General features: G+C 57.1%; 2 protein-coding genes across 4 annotated transcripts in view; both read right to left on the reverse strand.

Annotated features, from left to right (window-relative positions):
- DOK4 (docking protein 4) overlaps window positions 1-4,361 on the reverse strand; it is a 38,880-nt gene extending 34,519 nt beyond the window's left edge. For both annotated transcript variants that reach the window (XM_034788210.1, XM_034788208.1), the window contains exon 1: window positions 4,173-4,361. The gene's annotated coding sequence lies outside the window, so the exon portion shown is untranslated. The remainder of the gene's footprint in view (window positions 1-4,172) is intronic.
- Window positions 4,362-15,482: 11,121 nt separating this feature from the next.
- CCDC102A (coiled-coil domain containing 102A) overlaps window positions 15,483-22,651 on the reverse strand; it is a 30,365-nt gene continuing 23,196 nt past the window's right edge. Inside the window, exon 8 of one of the 2 annotated variants that reach the window (XM_034788391.1) lies at window positions 15,483-16,716. In XM_034788391.1, the coding sequence (XP_034644282.1) occupies window positions 16,590-16,716 (127 nt within the window). In that variant the 3' untranslated portion in view covers window positions 15,483-16,589. Of the gene's footprint in view, window positions 16,717-20,358; window positions 20,734-22,651 lie in introns of those variants that run through there. The other variant, XM_034788392.1, reaches the window with a different exon arrangement.

Consider the following 22,651-nt stretch of genomic DNA (forward strand, 5'->3'; position numbering starts at 1 on the left):
GCCCAGGGCTGGGATAGCAGGGGGGCTGCAGGGCAGGAAGGAGGGGCACTGGCAGAGCTGGGGGAGGGCCCAGAGCTGGGATAGCAGGGGGGGCTGCAGGGCAGGACCGAGGGGCACTGGCAGAGCTGGGGGAGGGCCCGGGGCTGGGATAGCAGGGGGGCTGCAGGGCAGGACTGAGGGGCACTGGCAGAGCTGGGGGAGGGAATTTTGCACAGCACCTGCCTGGCCCCCTATGCCGGTGTGCAGGCAAATTCATCAGCCCCTTGATTTCACACCACCCGTTTAGGTTTAGAGCCTGCTCCGCTCGTGTGCAGCAGGGATGGTTCGGCCCCTGACTTACACACGCGCAGAACTGGAGTCACACCAGCAGAAGGCGCCCATGAGCGACAAGTCAAAGGGGAAACCCTGCAGGGGCATCTCTGCAAATGGAGACCAGCGGCTTCCAAAAAGCAAGACCTCAACGCCCATGGCACACGTGTAGCCAGTCCAAGCTTGTGAGAGCAACACCGGCCGGTGCGGGCTTTAGATTGTAAACACCTTCTGGCAGGGCCCTGGGCCTGTCTTCTACACCTAGGTGACTTGTAACCGGTTCCAGATCACGATGTCTAGAACACCCAGAACGGGACGGTCTGGCCGTCCCCAGGCGCTGCCCCCTGCCCGACACATGAGTGATTTCCCCTTGTGGCACAGGACACCATCATCACGCTGCTGCTGCAGGGGGTATAGGGAAGGGGGTATTTCCCCCCCTACAGCTTGTTCATGGAGTAAGAGAGGACGGGGGGGAATTTGATGTAACTATTAAGCAGGGGTGTCTCCAAACCAGGAGACGAGCCCGTCCAGCTGGGACATGAGAAACAGGAGCCTCCCACCCGAGGCTGGCTAGTTTGCTGGTTGCTGGGTTTGGCGTGCAGGTGCTGGGTGGTGTTGGTGGCCTGTGATGTACAGGAGGTCAGCCTGGATGATCAGGATGTCCAGTTTGGCCTTAAACTCTATGATTCCAGAGTCAACTTCTCAGGTTGTGTAGCTCACACTTCACCAATGTGCAGTAGGTTTTGTTACAGGCAACGAGCGCAGATTTTCGACGGTGCCCATATACCTCAGCTTGGTTGGACTCCTTACATGGACAGTTCAATACAGTGAGCTAACAGTCCCATGGGCCTCTCTATAACAAAGGTGGGCACCGTGTAGAACACCTCCAAGAGCCAGAACCCCTTTGCAGGACTGTAAGGAGGACGACGCGGGTCCTGCTTGCCTACAGAGTCTCCATTCGGCAGGTCTCTGGGTCTCAGTCTCTCCTCCGCTTCCACTCAAGCCTAGGTTTTGAGACGAGGAGGGAGACGGCCGGGGCGTGACTAGGGCTCAGAGGATGGGGTTATGACACTCACTGAACATGGCTGGATTCAGTGGGGATGAAGCTTATTGGGTGCTATGGAAATGAATGAGGAGCTCTCGAATTTCCAGAACATTCTACCTGCTCTGGAATTCCAGAGGTGGTCTGGAGAGAGGGCGGGGTCAATCCAGGGGATCGAAAACTTCTCCTCTTCCATGCGGGAAGGGCAAATGCAGCTGGGCCATGGGGACGAATCCTGGATCGCGGGCTGCAATGAACTGGGGCGGCAGTCTGCCATGGGAGGGATGGCAGCCCCAGGGCAGAGGATTTTTAAAGCTACACACCACAAAGCACTAAGGGCTCTCCCATAGAGAACAATACTGTACTGGAGAACTGGCCCGACAATAACGTGTCTCTCCTGTCTCTGACATCTATGTTTCACAGGGTTAGTCTCTGACAGGCCTCCAGTCTGGGTCAGCCTACGCTGCGGCACAATCTCAAGCGCTCTCTCTAAAGCCTCCAAGAGCAGCTGCAACGGTCTGGTGGGTCACCCGTGGAGACACCCCCTCTACGGACAGGGGAGTCCTTGGAAGAGACACAAGGGGCTGTTGTTGGAAGCAGCAAGCACTCCTTCACCTGCCCAACCCTAGTGAGGTATCCTACGGCAGAGAGTGGGACCTTTCCCTGTCACCTGCCTTCCAGCCACTAACTGATGGAGCTTAGCCACGGGTCATGTCCACTGCAGGGTTCGGACACCTTCCTCTGGAAGCCGGGCGCTAGCCCCGGTCAGAGCCAGGCTCCCAGCCTAGACCGAACACTGGTCCCATGCAGTAGGGCTGGGTTCCTCTCCAGCCCGGCTCCCTTTGACCCCAGAGAATCCTGTACCTGGGCTCGTCCTGGGCGGATTGTTTTCTAAACAAACACTATTGCCAAGGAATCCTGCAGGTTAACCAATAACCTTGGGAGAGAAAAGAGCCCGCAGCAGGGTGATCTTATCTTATCAGAGGCCTTTGGAAATGCCTAGGCAGGGCTCCCGCTGTCTCTGCTGTGGGCCCCCTACCCCCAGCACATTGATCTTATCAGGGTTTCTCCTGCCCTAGGAAAGTAAAAACCACACATCCAGCTGTCTGGGTCCCGTCCTATCACCGGCCAGGGTTTGTGAAAACTGTGCTGCCCACACCCTTACTGTCTCCACTGCAGAGTCACATCCTACAGCAATGTGATCTTATCAGGGTGTGACCCACAAGGTGGTGGGGAGAGCGGGTACAAGGTGAGTTACAGGTTCCTTAAGTCATGCCCTGGGAGAGAGGAGAGACTCCGGCTGTGACTCTGTGATGTGGGACCCCGTCTCTCAAGCAAGCCAGTTGGAACAACCCCAGGTGGGACCCAGCTCACACGTCCGCAGCCATGGGAAAAGTTGCAATGCAGGGTCCTTGAGGTCCTGGGAAATGCACCTTCATCCCCTGGCTGTGTCACTGCCTCAAGGAAAAGCACCAATCAAATTCTGCCCTGATTCCATCCTGCCCACTCACAGGCTCTGCCTCTGCCGCACTTTGTGACCTTGGGCAAATCACGGACTGCTCTGTGCCTCAGTTTCTCCATTGGCGCAATGGGGATAATACCACCCAGAGGTCTTAATTCGTTCCCGAGTCCGAAGTGCTTTGAGATCCTAGGATGGACGGTGCTATGGAGAGACAGAGCATTACTGCCACTCTCCTCACCTGGTCCCTCTCTAAGCACAGCTCACCACAACCACCAGCCCAGAGAGGCAGGCTCCTGGCCTGCTGTCACTGAGGATAGCACAGGAGCGGGCACCCAATCAACTCAGCACCGGAAAAGCTCCTCTCTGACACAGCAAAACCGGAGGGACTGGGACTGTGGGCTAAGTGAATGAGGAAATAATCAGTGATGTGATCACCCAGGGGTCACAGAGGAAACCCCCCCATCTGGAGCACCTTTCTGGGGGAACTTTACCCACCGCTCTGGTGTTGGGGTGGAAGGACTGCTCCAACCTGGGAAACCTTTAGCAAGGGGTGAAATACAGAGCTCCCCGGAGAGAGGTTTCTTTCCTGGGGCTACCTTAGAAAGACGAGACAGGCCAACCCCCTGGCGTGAGCTGACAGACCCCTAAGGAGGAGAGAACTTCATCAGGCCCATGGTGTTAGACGGAGAGGAAAGGTCTGGGGGGCCATTAGAAGGGGAGTTCTGGACTCTTTCTCCAGCTCTGGGCTCCTTTAAAAAGAAACAGCCCCAAGGCCTCTACATCCTGCTGTAAAGAAACAGCCCCTCTACACCGGGCTGTTGAGATGGAAAAGAGCAGCTTGATCCGGGTCCCCATAGCAGGGATGTGGCAGTGGGTACCCCAGGGGGTGCCCTGATCCAGGTCCCCTATAGCAGAGATGGGGCGGTGGGTACCCCAGGGGGTGCCCTGATCCAGGTCACCTATAGCAGGGGATGTGGCGGTGGTTACCCCAAGGGGTGCCCCGATCAGGGTCCCCTATAGCAGGGGTGGTGGTTACCCCAGGGGGTGCCCCGATCAGGGTCCCCCTATAGCAGGGGCAGGGGCGGTGGTTACCCCAAGGGGTGCCCCGATCTGGTTCCAATATAACAGGGAATGGGGCGGTGGGTACCCCAGGGGGTGCCTGATCTGGGTCCCCTATAGCAGGGGCAGGGGCGGTAGTTACCCCAGGGGGTGCCCCGATCCTAGCAGAGGTGGGGGCGGTAGTTACCCCAGGGGGTGCCCCAATCCGGATCCCGTCCTTAGCGCTCCCCGGGGACTCCCGAGCGCCCGGCTCCTGCGGGCTTGGTGCCCCCCAGCGCGGCGGTGAGCGGCGGCTCCTACCTGCCCGGCCCCGGCGCTCCCGGCTGCCCGTCTCCCGAGCCCGCTGCGCCCCGGCTCCATGGACGCCCGTGTCCTGGCCGCGCCGCCGGGGCTGGGGCGGGGAGCTCGGCGGCGGCGCTACGGGCAGAGCGCAGCGCCCTGCCCCGGCTTCCCTGCTCGGTCCCGGGCACGTCCCAGCCCAGCCCCTCCGCCGCCGTATTCCTCCGAGGAGAGGGGCAGCCCACACTTCCCCGGCTCCCGCGGGCTCGGGGGCGCGGCCCCCAGCTCCATGCAAAGGGTGGGCTCAAGCCTGACCCCTCCCCTTTCGGCCCCTCTCCTCGGGGGTATTTTAGGGTGGGGGCCCTGTGGTGCCAGGCACTGTACAATACAAACTGAGCCAACCCCTGCCCCCACCAGCTCTCAGTCTAGATGGAAAGGAAGGGGTGTTATCCCACCCCATTTTACAGAGGGGGAACCGAGGCACGGACCAATTAAATGAGTCTGCATCGGAGCCAGGAACCGAACCCAGATAATTAATTATTATTTCTGTCCCAGGCAGCACCTAGAGAGCCCAAGTGAGATCAGGGCCACTGGGTTAGGTGCTGGTACAGTCCCCACCGGAGGAGTTTACAGTCAATCTCCTGGGTCCCAGTCTAGTGCCTAAGCCTGGAGAGTGTCTGCTCTCTTCACCTCACTCCTTACCTTGTGAGGTGACTTCATCATGGAGCAGGAGTAGCTCCCACTGGACCACCAGGACTTGTGGGCACCTAAGAACTGTTTCACTGGGTGGCCTTACACAAGCCCCCTTCCCCGCTCTGCGCCTCAGTTTCCCCATCTGTCCAAGCAGTGCTGTGAGGTTTAGGCAGCTAGTGTTAAGCATTTTGAGAGCCTCAGGTCAAGGGGGAAAGGGAACATCACTAATTTATAACGATTATACCGCATAGTAAGTGAGACGCAGTATCAATTACTTCGGTTTCTCCCATTCCATAATACTCAACAAAAAGGCAGATTTCAAATCATTCCACCAGCCACTGGCTAAACTGAGCTGTGGAAGAACAGGGTGGCAGCGAGGTGACTAACCTCCATTTAGTGCATTTCAAAACCAGAGGGGAGATTTACATGAATTAGAAGAGCAGCTGCAGATACGCTAACCAGAAGGAGATTCAGCAGCTCAAACGATTGCCATGCACGCTTTAGGGTGGAAAGTGCTTCCTAGCTGCATGGTCAGGTAGGTTACTACCTTCCGCATCAGCTATTGGCCCCTGTCACACATGAGATGAAGCGTTGGCCTGGTCCAGTAAGGCAACTGTTGTGTCTCTCCATTTCAGGTACTTCTAGGTCACCCATTACCCGTGCCCCCTCCTAATATGTAATACATTTACCCTCACCCCCCTCTGATATAGGACAGTGCTATTATCTCCATTTTACAGCTGAGGGGAAACTGAGGCACAGACTAAGTGACTTGCTCAAGGTCACACAGGAAATCTGTGGCAGAGCAGGAAATTGAATGCGGGTTTCCATAGTCCTAGGCTAGTGATGCAACCACCAGAACATCCTTCCTCCAAATTGACTTTACCAACTGTGGACCAGGTCCTCAGTTGGTGCAGAGCAGCGTAGCTCTGTTGACATGCGGCACTCTGCTGATGGAAACACGCCGAGCAGGTGGCCCCCTGTTTTATTGTGATGTTATAATGCACATACAACAATCAAGTCCAGGCTGAAACACAGCTTGCCGGGGCGGGGGATCTGTTTAATAACACACGGTTTCTTCTGCGTACATGTTTAACACCGACAACATCACGGAAATTACTGGGTTTTACGGAGTTGGGGGAGACAAGGCCCTGCACTCCCGGCTTCCTGCGATTCACCATGACTCTCAGCCAGCCAGTAAAACAGAAGGTTTATTTAGACGACAGGAACACAGTTCAAGACAGGCCTTGCAGGTACAGACAACAGGACCCCCTTAGTCAGGTTCATCTTGGGGGGCTAGGGGAAGCCAGGAGGTTTGGCCTCCCCTCCATTTTTTTAGCCAGCTTCAAACTGAAACTTTTTAGCCCCTCCTTTACCTTTTTTTTTTGGGGGGGGGGGAGCAGGAGGTTACCTGATTTTTTTTTATTTTTGAACACCTTTTGTTGGCACCTTTGTAGGGGAGGGGCCCAGGCCATTGGTTGCCAGGAGACAGGGTGTGGGACATTCTCTGTGCAGACCCTTGCACACCCCTGCCCTCTGGGGCTCTGCAACAATCACACACCCTTATCCCACCACCTAGATACTTAAGAAATGCATAGGGGAAACTGAGGCACCCACACAGTATTTAAAGACAACATTAAGAACATTTTTACTTCATCACACCGGGATGTAGAAATACTTCAGAGATGAGACATTTGAAATTATTTTGTTCGGGGGGGAGGAGACAAGAAGGGGGAGGAGTGATGCATTTGTGTTTCACCCTTTCCATCTGTTTTATCTAAACAATGGGCCGAATCCTCAGCCAGTGCAAATCAATCGCCCTCACTCCATTCGCTTCAGTAGAGTTACACCCGTTTGCATCAGCTGAAGCTCTGGCCAGTGACGCATAACGCAGCATTGTGGGGTGTTTCCTTCAAACAAATTTATAATCGGCCAAGGAGGTTTCTTTATTTTCGTGTGCGATTGACTGATTGTTGCTGGTGGAACAGCCGCTGCATGTGCCAAATAACCACTTTACCTGGGAAAATAAAATGCCCGTTGATCTAACTCTAACCCATGAAGTCAAATGCCCTTTAGCTTTGCCTTAAATAGCCGATTCAGCGTGAGCCTGCAGCGTGCACCGGACTGGGACTCGGGACAGCTGGGTTTTATTTCTGGCTGTGCCACTGACATGCTGATTGACCTCAGGCAAATCACTTCACCTGCCTGGGCCCATTTCCCCTTTATCTGACTTGGGGCTCTCACTCACTTTAGGTTTGTACAGGGCCTGGCCCAGTGTGGCTTGGTCCGGATTTCGAGTCTCAGCCGTGATACAAATAACACCCTGCAGCAGCCGGTCCAGATTCCAGGAGAGCCAACCTCCATCTACAGCAGCGGTTCCCAGTCAGCACCCAACTGCAGCCCAGGTGACATCCTCAGGGCCACACAGGTAGTGTTGGATACGGCCCACAATGGTACATAGGTTGAGACCCACTGACCCAGGAACGTTTCTGGCAGTGAAGGATCCTCTGCCTTCTTACACCAGGATTGAATTTGGCCCTAAAGGCTGAAATGACCCAAGCAATGTGGCGGAGTCTCTCTGACTCCTCACTCCCCTGGGGCACTGAGAGTGGGAGAACCAGCAGCTACATTTTAACCCTGCGCTGGAGGACTGGGAAAAGTCCCAGCACTGTAACTCCCCCCGGGAGATTGATTCCCCACGCATCCCAGGTTTGGGCTGGGAAAAGGGAGGGAGCCCTGGAGCAGGGGAGTCGCCTGGGTCCCGCCCCACCCCCCTCACTCAGAGTGTGGCAGGCATGGTGCCCGCCGACCATGGACTGTAGCATGCGTGCTGCTGGCACAGCTCGGCCTAACTCCGCCAGTCTCGCCTACACAGAATTGGCACCAATGGGCCACACACTGCCAAAGGCTGCCGAACGAGAAGCCCCACTCCCTCCCCCGTCCAGGCTCCAAGCTGCCGTCCTCTCGCTCTTCTCCTTCAGTGCCCAAAACAAGGCAGTGCCAACTCCCTGCCAGCAAGCTGGGCAGTGCCAGCTCTCAGCCACTTCCAGGACCCTCCAGTCCCAGCTACTGAGCACTTCTGTTGCCCCACTGACCCCAGTGTGTGACAGCAGCAATACCATCGCCCACAGTGCCCCATTAACCGGCCATGCTCCATTAGCTGGGCACTGCCAGCTCTGCCCTAGCAGTAGATGGGACTAGCCAGGCCTTTTCTCTCCCCTCCTCTCTGGCACTGACTGGAATCCTCCTTCCCTGACCGTCATCCAGCCTGATCCCCTATGCCAGCCTGTCGAAGCGTATGCCTGCCCGGTAGCACCCCCTGCTAGCCGAGCCTGGCTCCGCGTAAGCTTGGCTCAGTTTCCATTTCTCTCCACCCAGGCTGCCTCCTGGCTACCTCCACCCCAGCCTGGAGCTGGTTGAGCAGCACAAACAGTTCAAAGCAACCCTCCAAGTCCCCCACCACAACACGAAAGCTGCCAATCTGCCCTAGTGTCTCCCACTGGCCTGGTGCTCGTCTGTCCCAGTCGGCTCTTAACCACACCCAGCCCTCCCGAGCTAGACTTCAGCCTTCCTCAGCACCCTGTCTTTGGCTCAGAGAGAGACCAGCAGGCAACCACCCCTCTGCTGGCCACCCTAGTTACTCAAGTTCTCCTGCTCACTGCAGCTTCCTCATTCCCTCCCTGGGTTAGAAAAGGTCACTGGGTGAGCAACCAGCCTTCCCCTGCTGCTGTCTCCCCCGGCGTAAGGCCCACGTGTCTTCCCTGAAGACCAGCTGGGCAGCAGGTAATCAGTCACAGCTGCACATACCCTCATAAGGGGCCCAGTCACCCTGTTACAGTGTCACAGGTAAGGTCACTGAGGAGTGAGGTGACAGCTTTCCAGTGCCCACCTGCACACAGCTCTCAGCCGTGCCAGCCCCGCATTGCTAGTAGGCCACAGAGAGGGCGCTGGCGCTGCTGGGTACCGGGGATGGAGCTGTGATTGGAGCGGCGTCTGCTTGGACAGCACTGCGTAACTGGGGACCATACAGGGAGGTGTCCTTAGAAACCCTACAGCAAAGGCCATGTATGGAGCGGCTGCTCCAATATGGAAGGGTGACAAATGACCAGGGAATGCAGGGCAGCAGAGAGCCTGGGGAGGTGCCAGGGAGTTGGGGCCAACCCCCACTGGGCAGAGCGCCTAGAGAGGTGCCAGAGGCCTCGGCTCTGTCCAGACTGGTTGGAACCCATGTACGTGGGAGCGCACCCAGTCAGAAATCAGGGGCCAGGATCGGTCCCAGCCGGGCACGCGCCAGGCAGTAACCGGGGCTGGGGATTGGGCCCGGGATTGGTCCCCAGCCGGGCACGCGCCAGGGCAGTAACCGGGGCTGGGGATCGGGCCCGGGATTGGTCCCCAGCCGGGCGCGCGCCGGGGCAGTAACTGGGGCTGGGGATCGGGCCCGGGATTGGTCCTGAGCCGGGCACGCGCCGGGGCAGTAACCGGGCCCAGGATCGGCCCCAGGTGGGTTCGCGCCAGGGCAGTAACCGGGGCTGGGGATTGGNCCCGGATTGGGCCCCAGCCGGGCGTGCGCCGGGGCAGTAACTGGGGCACGGGATCGGTCCCCAGCCAGGCGTGCGCCGGGGCAGGTTTCATGGGGTGCATGGGGGGAAGAGATGGTTACTGCCTGGGTGCGCACCAGGCTGGGGACCGATCCATGGGGGGAAGAGATGGGAAGCCCGTCGCTGTAGAGCGTTTGATTGTCCAACACCTGAAGCCCAGCCGGGCTCTGCTTCCTGCCAGGTGTGTGGGATTGAGCCGTACTGCAGGGAGGATGAGAACGCTCTGTTCCCTCCTCCCACTGCTGCCAGCCCCTCATCTCCCAGAGAACGGGCGACAGAGACGGGGCAAGCCAAGGGGACCGGCTGTGGAGATGGATGGGGGCTGAGTCAGAGGTTACACAGAGTGCAGCAGGCCTGCCTGGGCTCCCCCACAGGGCCCATCTGGGAGGTGCTGTGTCAGCCTCCACAGGAGCCTGTGTTTCGCCCGCCTGTCACTTTAATAGAGACGGATGAGGCGGCAGAGAGAAAAGAAACAGACATTGGCTCTTTCCTGCAGCAGCAATGCAAAGAGCCCGGCCTAGCATTCCTCTCCTTAACCCTGTGTGGGCCGGAGCCCTGCAGCCAGGCAGGGGGCAGACCCAGGGGCTCTGCCTACCCGAGGCCGGCGATCAGATCAGATCCTGGAGTTCCCCATCCTGTGCCACTGGGAAAACCCATCTCCTCCTGCTGGGAAAAGGGAGCCAGCCCCTGTGTTCCCTCAGATCCGAGCCTCCTCCATCAATCCAGCCCCCGGGAAGAGAGGGACTCTGCCCTCTCTGTGCAGGGCCCGGGACAGCGGGGGACCCCTGTGCGTTAACCTACACCCAACACAGCTCAGTGTCTTTGTGTCACCAGCTCTTATACAGCACTTCTCATCTGTACAGCTCAAAGCACTTTACAAAGGAGGTCAGCAGCATTATCCCCATTTCACAGATGGGGAAACTGAGGCACGCGGCAGCGACTTGACTTGCCCAAAGTCCCCCAGTGGATGAGTTGGGAATAGAACGCCGGTCTCCCAAGTCCCCGTCCAGTGCTCTATGCACTAGACGACACTGCTGTTACTGCAGCATTGCTGGATGATGACCTTGTTTTGGCCTCGAAAGGTTTTTTTCAGGTTGCTTTTTGCCTCTAAAGTTCAGGCTTTCGTGCTTTTTTGGATCAAGGCAAGTGCTCAGCACCTGGCAGGATTGGGCCCTTAAAGTTACACCATCCCTTCTTGCACTGTCAAAATCAGGTATGTCCCTTCAGGATGGATCAGTGCCCTGCCATGCCAGCCTTCCGGAGAGAATCATTTCAGACCTCCTGGCTCTGCCAGCCAATGACCTTGCCCCAGATATCTGCAGCTAGCCGAGTTGTTTATGGCTGCTCAAAGTGCTGTGTGGATACCTCTGCCACTATGATCAGATTGGTTTGGCCATAAAAAAATTAATGTTCCCCGCAAATAAAAAAAAAGGGGGGGAGGTAATGCTTTTTAGCCAATCAATTAAAAGCCAGAGAGAAAGGGATGAGCTCATTGAAATATCAATTTTTAATAACATTGCATTGCTGAGTCCCTCTAAACTTACACTTCTCTGCTCTGGCTTTCTCTCTAACTATGTGCCCTGCGACACAGACCGGACGGCGACTCTGATGCCAGGTGAAGTCGGGTTTCAGCCGGGACTGGCATTTTCACTGGCACCCCGCAGTGAGGGTGATTCAACATTGGAACAGGTACGCTCCCGCTCTCTCGATGTCCTCAGATCCAGACTGGCTGCCTTCCTGGAAGGTATGTGTCAGCCCGACACAAAATATTGGGCTCAATGCAGCGGTAACGGTGCGATTCTCTGGCGTATGATATACAGACGGTCAGACAGATGGGCTCGGCTGGCCTTAAAAGTCCATGGCTCAGCACAACTCTTTCTTTTCCACGGTTGCAACATTTTCACCAAAAAATGAACTTTTTTTTTTAGAATTTTGTGATAGATGTTTCTTCTATAGTTCAAAACTTCCCCAGTTCTCCCCCTTCAACTCTGACGCCCTCTGGATCAATAACTTCTCGGCATCCTCTCCACTCCAATTCTCACCCTCTGTGGCTTTAAAAAGAAATCCAACGCTCGTGTTGTTTTTGAAAGATTGAACCGGGTTATTCCTAGTCGCCTGGAACCTGGTGTTTAACCAGATGGACAGTATCTGGATGGAAAACAATCGGAGCGACTTGGGTTTTACATGCAAGGAAACAACAAAGAACATAAGTAAATGCCTACGAGAGAGAGTGCAGTGTGCCCCTCCTGTGACAATGCTGCATTAGCAAACGCAGCCTCCGTCAGAGGCCGTGAAATGTCCAGGTGGAGGGCACAGAAAACCAGGCCATAACAATACATAGCTGTATACAACACACATGATAACTAAGGATGGGTACGAGAGGCGTGTGTGCTTTAAGTGCTAGTAGTTGGGCCAATCCTAAAACAGAAGTAGCTTGGATCCTCGTTCCCCTTGTACTCCCGTCTGGCCAACCCACACATTCAAAAATCACGCGTCAGGCCCTCCACATCATGAGATTGACTTAAAATCCTGACTCCCTCCCTACCTCCTCTGAAGCGCTGCAGCCGGAGGGGCTCAGGCCCACATGGGGAAGAAGGGAAAGCCGTGGGGATGGGGCAGGCGCCGTGAGGAGGAGCTGGATGAGGATGGAGGCAGTGAGGCAGCACTCCCTTCCCCCGTGATGGGGTGACTGACCCCAGTGATGCTAGAAGAACCCCAGAAATTCTGCCGGTTGCCCTTTGCTTTGGAAGCATCCGAGAGTTCACACCCGAGTCCAAAACCACCTTTGAGGCTTGCTCGGTCCCCAGGCCCCATGGCCGGGCCCTACTCCTGCAGATCCCCCCCAGCCACTCGGCTCCCTTCTAGTCGGGGGTGACCTGGTGGCCCGGTGACCCAGGGAAGAGGCCTTTGTGCATTCGAGGAAAGGGGAGGGCGGAACTCTGGCTCCGGCAGAGAGGTAGGGAAAGGTTCACAGTGGTTGAGGGGGCGGATGCATATTTAAAACAAGCTGGTTCAGCCCTAGCTAATTGCTACTGTTGTTAACCCAGGTGGTCTGAGAAATACACAGCGCCCCAGGCAGGCACGGTGCCCACCTGCTCGGCTGAGCCAGACTCAGGGCCGGCTCCAGGGGTTTTGCCGCCCCAAGCAGCGCAAAAAAAAAAAAAAAAAAATAGCCGCGATTGCGATCAGCTCTGCCGCCGCCGCTTCAGTCTTCGGCGGCAATTCGGCGGCTGGTCCTTCGCTCCGAGAGGGACCGAGGGACCCGCCGCCGAATTGCTGCCGACGAGCCAGACGTGCCGCCCCTCTCCGTTGGCCGCCCCAAGCACCTGCGTGCTGGGCTGGTGCCTGGAGCCGGCCCTGGCCAGACTTTCCCGCTCCACTGGATGGGGAGCAAAGAGATGAATTTGCCTGGACCCCTGGCTTTCTTCCTGTGAGATTTCACGCTCTAGGCCCCGGCTGGCGCTGCAATGAGTGGGACTGCTCTCCTCACCTGCCCTGGCAGGAAGGGCAGCTCCTCCCTACCCTACCCTCAGCCTCTCCCAGCAGGAGGCGCTGTAGGGAGCAGGGGCTGAGTGCTGACGGGCTGTGGGGAGCTCACGGCTATGCCAGTCCCAGCAGGTCCTGTGGGGTGAAGTTCAATCTGCTGGTCCTCGGCTTGTTCAGTCTGCATCCTGCTCATTGACCTGCAGCAAGACCCAGCCTCCAGCATGCACAGACTCCTGACTAATCCGGGGAGCCCTCCCCAGCGTAGCACAAACACCAGCCCCCTGTGAAGCTGGGAGGGTGGAGGCCGGATCTATCCTCACTCAGCCAAGGACCATGCTGCTGGAATCCTCCGGGGGGGCAGATGCACCCACTGAAGGTTCCCACCCTGGAGGGAAGGAGGACCAGGGAGGGGGCAGAGTTAAGGTTGATGTTGGAATCTGAGTTGTACATTCCTGCTAAGAGGCTTCAGAGATGTTAGTAGGTTACGAAGAAGCCAGGAACCCATTGCTCCTGAAGGTAGGCCAGCAGGTCAGTGGCCTAACCATCAGCAAGGGAGCTTTAGGCTAGGGATTAGAACAAGCTTTGTAAGTATCGGCTAGTTAATAGGGGTCCCAGAGAGGTGGCGGAAGGACGAAGGACGGCCCATCACCGGAGGTTTCTAAGAACAGGCTGGACAAACCCCTGTCAGGGATGACCTAGGGGGGTGTTGCTGGTTTGCCTGGGTACAGGGGGCTGGACTAGCTGACCTCTCCAGTCCCTTCCAGCTCTCGCCTGCTCCGATTCTCTGAGCTTGTTACGTGGAGGGATTTCCCCTCTGACCACTGTTTCAAAGGGCGATGGAGTCTCGGCCTGAACTCTGCCACCCCTTCAGTTAGGAGCAATTCGGGTTTCTCAGCCCCACTCACCCCCTTCCCCCTGCTCTGCTCTCCCATCTCCAGGTGACAAGCAGGATTCCTGAGCGCTGAGCTGGCCCTCTGCAAACAGGGGCCGCAGGAAGACCCAGGCGCTGTAATTACCCGCTTGCACAGACGCTATCTTGTTTTAGGTGCCAATGAGTCTGGAGCGAACTCCCCTCGCCTTCTGACTGTGTCTGCTGTGTGTCTGAGAAGGGCCCAGCTGGGGAGGGGAGTCGCCTGAATGCAGGATGCTGGTGCAGGGGCTTTGAAGATTATGGGCTAGATTAATCCTGGAGGGACTGCGATTAGATCCAGGGGCTTAGCATGCCCTGGAGGGGAGGGAGAAAACCGGGGGCAACCCGCAAAAGGCAGCGAAGTTTGTCTTTTCGCCAGCTTCAACTTCCTCGTTGAAAACCAGCGGGGGGCAGAGTTTCTGGGAGCGCCCCCCAAACCGGAGCTGCTGCCCCCCTCCCAGAGCACCCCCTGCTGGGAGACGCTGGGAGTTGCCCCGCACTGGGCGCTCCTGCAGCATTCCCTCCAGGGATTCCTGGACTCTGGAGGAAGTGAGCTCCTTGCCGTTACATCACACTCTGTTATGGGGGCAATAAACCCCCGGCTCCCTATAAAATTGTTATCACCAGCCATTATTGTTTAGGGGTTTTTTTACTAGCGTTTTAGGCCCCTAGCCAAGGCCCTTTTCAGCTGCCCGGCAGGCTCTGCCTGGGTGTCACGGGAATGGTGAGAGCAGTGGTTCATTCAGGGGCTGATCCAAAGGGAAAACAACATGGTTCTGCCAGCGCCTGTTAATAGCGATGTCCCCCACCACATGACACGGGTGTGTGTGTGGGGGGGAGGATAACTCAGCCCTCCAGTCATATCCCTCTAGCATCCCACCGTCACCCGTATTAAGAGACACAGGTAACAAGCCAAGAAGTCTTCTGTCCCACCCAGCCTCTCACTTCAGGGCCAGGCTCTTCAGCAAGTAGCATCAAACAACGCCACCACCTTGCTCCCCTCCTAGGAGTCTGAGATGCCCGTCTCTCTTCCCACCTCCCGTCTCTCTTCCCATCCCCATCAGGACACCGACCCCCAGGGCCACGTCCCTCAATTCCTCACCCCCTCCCTAGGCGCCACCATAGGAGTGCAACCTGGCTCCTGAAGCGTCCTCTCTCTTCCCCTTGAGGCTGGGCTGGTCTTCAGCCTGACCACCCTACGTCCCCGCCCGCCTTATGGAAACCATCCCAGCTCGGCCTGCTCCTGAACTGAGCCTGACATGCCCTCCAGGTGCAATAGGCTCTCAGGCACCCATTAACCCCTTACGAGCCTGTGGGGGGGTTCATACTTCCCATCTAGGCAAGCCCCTGCCCTGGGCATCCCAGCAGATGACACCTCTAGTCCCACACTTGGGTTTATCATAAATTCAATTTATTACAACCCTCCCCCCGCCAGCTGTCAGACGCTGTCTGTAAACATTCCCTGGCAAAGAAGCCACCTGCTTCCTGATGTCCTGTCTCCACCAGCCTCCGTTTCCACCCCGCGGCCGGCACAGCAACCGCTTGCCTGGCCAGGGACCGCCAGCCCACCCCAGCAGGCGGGCGCAGTACAGAATAGCGCAGGGCTTAGGTGTGGGGGGAAAGGACTGCACCATACCGACCACAGCAATCGCCTGGGCCCATAGCTCTATTTATAATATAAACCATATACAAATACATACATATATATAAAATCCGTATATAAAATAGAAGGGTTTGCTCCGGTGTATTTGGCTCCTGCTGTCAGTGCTCCAGGGGCCGGGCTCATCCGGGTTAGCGCCGCCTGCTTTCCGCCTTGGACGCTCTCCGGTGTATCATTGCAATGTCCGTTTATGCTGTGAGGTGCATGTGTTCAAACGGGAGTGAGGGAGAGCGGCTGTGGGTGGACAGGGCACATGGGGAGGAGGCACGGCCTAGTGCCCGAGGTGCAGGCCTTGGAGGGCCATGATCCTGGGCAAGTCACTGCTCTGCTCTGTGCCTCAGTTTCCCCATCAGTAAAAGGGAGGTCATTGGTTTCGAGGCTCAGTTCATTTGCTGTGATGCTGAGATGCAAATGGTTCCCAGGTTAGACTGGAACCGAGGCCGGGGCTGGTGGCGTCAGAGATGGGGCCTGTCAGGTGAAAGCCATGTGCCAGGAGCGAGCTGGGGAGGGAGGGACTGGGCAGGGCACGTGCAGGAGGCTGGAACTGCAGAGGGCACTCCGGGCAGGGCTGAAGGGGCAGAGACTGCACCGCGTACCATGCAATGCCCAGACTCAGCCACTGCAGGGGCCTCCCCTACACCTCAGTTGCTGGCATCATTTATACAGTATCGGCACCAATGCCATTGTTCTACCCAGGGCGGCTCATTCATGCTCTGCCGCCTGGCCCCTCCCGACTCCTCTCATGGTTACAGCCACCTGGGGATTTCCCTTCAACCCACCCTTTGGCGCTTTCTCTCCCTGTGTCTACAAAACCCACTGGGGTAGAACCGATCCTGCCCCCTGGGACGGGCACTTGGCCACGGGGTTTCTTTCCAGGACCCCCCCTCTCCCCATGACTGGTGGTGACACCGGCCAGCAGGGCCAGAGGCTGTATCCACACACGTCCTCCGCTGGCTCTTGGCTGGTCTGGCTGCCGATGGCGAGGCCGGTGAACGGGACCAGGCTCCTGCAGGTATTATCCTCCCCAAGCGTCCAGCCTGCCGCTTCCTTCTCTCTCCTCCAGCCACCGTCTCATTGGCCCTGCGCACCAGGCGCTAAGGAACCTGGATCTGTAGATCTTCATCTTCATCCAGGTCACTAGTTCCGTCGTCAGGGTCGTCGGGGCCAAACCGGGAGCTCCGGATCTTCCCAAAGAGCGGGGCGTTCTGCTGCCTGCGTAACCTGGGCCGAGAAAAACCAGAGCAAAGGCAAACATATTGGAGAGGGGAACAGAGACACTGCGAGCTCCCTGCCAGCCCCAGATGTACATACCGCTCTAAAGGGTTCCCCTTTCCCTCTGTCATGCCTTCCTCTCCGGCCGGTTAGGCTCTTGTACGACATCCATCAACACGGCATTAGGGGCGACCCCCCTCCGACCTTTCTATCTTCCCCTCTCCCTACCCCTCACGCCTGCCAGGGCACCAGTGTGAGGCAGAACTCCGGGGCCGGGTACAGAACCAACAGCACATTGAGATCTAAACGCCGCAGGCTCTGCCCTGCCGCTCTAGGGTGGGTACTGCTGTCTGCAACCTGGTCTTCGCGTTGCTGTTTCTCCCACGCGGGGATGAAAGCCAGGCACCACGCGGGTGGTATGGGGCAGAGCAGGGCAGACAGGAGCGGCGATGGACAGGCAGGTCCCTTTGGCCTCGCCCTCATTATAGACCCAAACTCCCCCAATCCCACAAAGACCTGCCAGAGTCACCCTTCTACAGACCCGCTCTCGGCCCCACCTCTCCTGAGGAGATTCCCCAGGCAGCCCAGGAATCCGGCAACTGGGTGAAACCTGGGAAGAATCACTGGCCCTGGAGGTCGTGCCCATCCGGAACGGATGCCATGGCACAGCCCCTGGGGGAAGTGCCTGCAGTTTGATCCTGCCACTCCAGCCCCTGCAGATAGCTATGTTACACGCAGCTGGAACCTGGCCAGGCCCAGGGAGGGCTGGGCCTGGGAGAAGAACATAGAGCTGTCTTCTCGCTCCGCTAAGTGGGTGTTACCTGCTGATAAAGCCAAATCGGAACAGCCTTTCCCTCGATGGCTCCAAGCAACACTTAATGGACTTTTGATTAAAGCAACCAAGTTCACTTAAAGCCTTTTTCAGATCCCGCGTACTTAACAGCAGCACATTATTGTCTGGAGCCATTTATCAGAGGGCGGAGGGGAGGGGAGTGAGTAGCAGACTCGGCTCAAAGCTGTCATGACCTCCGCCTGCCTCCTCCAGATTAGCCTGGGGGTCGCTAAGACCGAAATGGAGCCCGCGTTGACACTGCGGGGAAGGAGTCTCCCAGCGCTTCCCTGATCGACTGGGATGTCTCCTTACAGCTCCTGAACTGGCCCCTCGCCCCCAGCCCCTGCCAGGCCCGGGGAAGCTCAGATCCAGCCCCCAATTCCACAAGCCCAGGGCCCAGCTCTAGGGCACAATTCCAGAGGGGAGGGTCTCCGGCTCCTTGGGGGGTGGGCTTGCATTTGGTTCTGACAGTGGCTGGGCAGCGCTGCACCCAGAGCAGTCACAGTTTGGCTATTTTCTGAGATTTTTGTCTCTTTACTTTATAACAAACAACCCCCCCACACACACACCCCAGTGTGTCAACTTCCCAGCAGCGTCCAGCGTTTGCTGATTCTGGGGCCAGGTCCCTGCAGGCTCCAGCCCCAGCACAGAGAGCAACTTGGGGCTGATGGAAGCTAGACTAGCTGGTTATTGCCCCCAACTGGCTGGGGATTGTAGCCGTCTCCTCTCCCTGGTCCTATGCTAGACAGGGAAATGATAGACACTGTCTCCCCACCCCCTGTGCTCTCCTAGGCCTGGGGAAGGGAGATCTGGGTGCTTTACACCCCTTTAAGTTGCCTGAGCAGAGCTGATCACAGCAGGGATTCAGGCCCATTAACAGTAAAAACAGAGACTTTTTGGAGGAGGGGAATCCCTTGGATTTCCCCCTCAGGTCAGGCATCAGGGCGAGCCCGGGAACACTGCTCCAGGCCAGGCAGTCCCTGCTGTGCCTCCACAGATGCCCTCTCAGCCCGGGGAGCCAGCGACGGAGCCCCATCCCAAACTGGATCTCCCAGGTCTCTAGCCACCTAGACCCACCCACAGGAAGTTTCCAATGCCCCCTGGGCAGCAGTACGTGGGCCCCCAAGAGGTTTCTAATCCCCTCCTGGGTGGCAATAAAATATCCCTGGCTGGGCAGCGCCACTTAGGACGTGTCTTCCTGCGGAGTTAGTGCCTGGGCTAGGCTAGCGCGGGTGCGAGCAGCCACACTGCAGAGCCCTGCCCAAGTTACTGGGTCCTGATGGGAGCTGCACCTCCCATTTCTGGGGGCACATCCCAGGGGTCTTTGTGCTGCAGTGTGCTGAGCCGCTCTGGGAGTCTTTCCCAGTGAAGTGGGGGAGAACTTGTCTGCCCTTCAGGGCACTTGGGGGGAATGCACTAGAGGACTATCAGCACTTGAGAGCTTTGCCCTGTGACCTCACTGCAAAGCAGGTGAGTTACCAGCCCAAGGGACAGTTGTACCCGGGCTCTGGCCTCTATCCCCAGCTGGGCCAGCGCACCTGGGCTGAAAGCACCATCAAACTCGGGTGAGAGGGTTTTGTGTGCGGATGGGAGGGGGGCAGGGGCAATGCCGGGGAAGACTCTGGGTTAACGCTGCAGTGATGACAACCCCTCGTCACCGGCATGATGGCACAGGGGGTCAAAGGCCAGGAGGGGAGGGGTCGAAGGTTCCCCACAAGGTGGCCCAAGGAAGCTAGAGGTTCGAACTGCTTGGAACTTTTTTGACAAGAATCTTTTTTTCCCCTGATAAAAATAGGTTTGAACCAAACTCCTGGCTATTTTTTGGCAGAGAAATAAATTAGCTCTACTTGGAGAAGCGTGTGGAGGGCGATGGTGCCTTCTGAACCACCTCAGTGCCCCCGTAGGGGAGAGTGGAAAGGGTGGAGTCAGGGCAGGGTCAGGGGGGCGTGAGCACCCACTGGCACCTAGGGTGACCAGACAGCATGTGTGAAAAACCGGGACAGGGGGTTGGGGGGGGTAACAGGAGCCTATATAAGACAAAGACCCAAAAATCGGGACTGTCCCTATAAAACTGGGACATCTGGTCACCCTACTGGCACCGGGGAAAGTTGGATAGTAGAACAGTGTGTGGGAAGCCCATGACTGCTCTCACTGGTGACTCTCCAGGAGACAGGAGCAAGGGGGCCTGTACCCAGGACTGCTCCTCATACATGGTTTCAATGCCCACTGAAGCCAAGGGGAGGCTGCCCATTGGCATCAGTGGGCTTTGGATGGGGCCCGTGTTCTCCTTGTCAATGGGAAGCTCTTAGTATTTGTAGCGCCCCACTCTCCGGAGCATTCAACTTCATCAGCTAAATTTATGAGTCAAATTCCAAACCCGAGCCCCGAGAACGTGATGGAAGCAGCTCCCCCATCATCCTCCGGGCGAAAAGCACGACTTTGCTGCATTTTCCTGGAAAGCATGAATTATTTAAAGAGGGGGCTGGGGAGGCGGGAGGAGATGAAGTCTCCATTATTCCTGCATGATTTAATGGACATGTCCCAGTAAAATAAAATCAGATTAAAAAAAAGCCCAGCTGCCTCTCCGAGGCACTTTGGATGGCGCAGCATCGATTTGTCGTGCGTCCATTTCAGCGTTTTATTGCTGGAGGAACGTACCAAAAAAAAAAAAAAAAAAAAAAAAAAAAAAAATTTTAAGAGCAATAAAACCACAGCCTCTTTAAGAGGACAATGCATTTCTCTGGTCCTGTCCCCCCCCCCGGTGTCGTATCACGCCCAGCGCTCTCTCTCTGGCACCCCTGCTCATACAGAGCTTGGTTTGTTTTCTGCTGCGTGCCCCTGTGCTTTAGCGTGGAGCCTCTTCCGGCAGCAGAGGCTGGGGCGACTCCACGGATCTTTGCATGGAAGGAGGGTGAAGGGTCCAAAAAATTGGGAGCTGATTGCCTGGTGGGGCACAGGATGGGATGGGTACTGCTAGATGGACCCTTTTAAGCCAGCCTAGATTTGCTCTCTAGCCTGGCACATCCTCCTGGGCGGAGAGCTAAAGTCATGGTCTAGTGAAGGTTCTTCCAGCTGTTCCAGCCTTGGCCGCTTCTAATCAGGTGAAAAGAAGAATTCGGAGCACTTCCATTGCATAGTGCAGCCGTAGATCTCACACGGATTTGCACAGCAGGGTCAGGCTAATTAGCCTCATTCTTCAGATGGGGAAAGATGAACAGAGTCACGCCTCAAAGAAGCGGAACGGAGGCAATGCCGCGATTTTGGGGGCCTGACCCGCTAGAAAGGAGCCTGGATTCTAGAGGGCAGGTGCTCAGCTCCTTAATGTGGCTCACGTTGGGTCCCAATAAGTGAGGTACCCCAAAGCACTAGCCGCTTCTATCAATGTTGGCTAAATGCCTTGACTCCCGGCCTCGTGCCCAGTCCCTCACATCACATGTGCCCCCTCCCCAGGTCTGTCTCTGCTGGCTGCCAGAAAGCTCCACCCTGCCCAGGCACCGAGCAGGGCTTTCTCCTACCTCCGCAGCCCTCTGGCCTAGGAGGGGTTTGAAATCTGAACCCAGCTCTGAACAACGCAAAACCTTCCCTGTGGGCCAAACCCGAACCCCAGAGCTGAACAAGCCAAAGCCGGGGACATGCTGGATCCATGGTTCTGATTTGGGCCAGTGGAAGGACAGGAGCCATTGGTGAAACACTCCTCTGGGCCTGCTTCTCAGTTACACGGCTCTCGTTGCGCAAAGGGGCCTCAGAGTGGGTATAAATAACAGTTTATTCCCCTTTGAAGGCCCTTTTAAGGTGCAAGCATGGGTGAGAATCAGGCCCATCACTTCCACTGAATTACCACCCTCCTGAGCAATTCCCATGGGCCTGTGTCTTGCTCCTGTTACCTAATCCCAGTCCTTTCCATGCAGGAAATGAGTGCACGCACCTGGCGGAGCTCATACCACAAGCTGGTCAACACACCTGCTGTGGTCTCCTATTCCCCTGCTGCCCCTAAGAGCTAGCCTGACCCCAGCATGGCCCTGCCCTCGGCCCTAAGCCTGGGCCAAGAGCCAGGCGTGTATGAGTATCAGTGCTCGTCCCTGCCATGTTCCACCCAGGTGTCAAACTGAGGAAGTACCCAAGGAACACAGAGACAAGCAAGTAAATAATGAATGACTCGCTGGACCCCTGGAAGCGACCCCAGGCAGGTTATGGCAATGGGGAAGGGAGCATGGAGCAGCCTCGCCCATTACACTTCCTCCTTGGCCCGGCCGGTCTATCCCAGGAATGCCGGCTCAATGGAGGAAGCACCCATGTGCTTTATATCATAATCCCTTGCATTTCCATCAGGCCAAACCCTCTGGTGGCTGGCACCTCCCAAATGCCAGTGATGGATTAGATACGACGTCCTCCCAAAACGCTTCACAGCCTAAAATCCAAGACCTGCCATGGCAACGCTGCCTCTTCCGGGTGCAAAGAAGCAGCTGTTGCAAAGGGCACAGCAACCTACCCAATGGCTCGGGGCAGGAACCGAGGAGCAAACAGACCCATGGAAGCGGTAGGGGAAATTTAGGCTAAATCTAACTCCCCTGGGTTGACTTTGGCCAGAACACTGGGGCTAGCAGCTCGGGAATCTCTCTCGACTACTCATGAGCAAGGCCTCATTTTGACATGTCCGTAAGGCAGCATCTCAGCAGCAGAGTAACCCCAGGCTGGGGTGCAGCCGGGTTCAGAGGGAAGAGTGCCCCCCCACTGAAGCCCCAGTGCTAGGGTTACCATATTTCAACAAGCAAAAAAGAGGACGGGAGGAGCCCCGCCCTAGCCCCGCCCCTGCCCCTCCCACTTCCCGCCCCCCCAGAACTCTCCACCCTCCCCCCGTTCCTTGTCCCCTGACTGCCCCCTCCTGGGACCCCTGCCCCTAACTGCCCCCCGGGACTCCACTCCCTATCTAAGCCTCCTTGCCTCTTGTCCCCTGACTGCCCCAACCCTTATCCACACCCCCACCCCCAGACAGACCCCTGGGACTCCCACGCCCCATCCAACCACTCCCCACCCCCTGACAGCCCCCCCCAGAACTCCCAACCCATCTAAACCCCTCTGCTCCCTGTCCCCTGACTGCTCCGATCCCTCTCC

This window comes from Trachemys scripta, chromosome 13, assembly GCF_013100865.1.
Source record: "Trachemys scripta elegans isolate TJP31775 chromosome 13, CAS_Tse_1.0, whole genome shotgun sequence".
Lineage (NCBI taxonomy): Eukaryota > Metazoa > Chordata > Testudines > Emydidae > Trachemys > Trachemys scripta.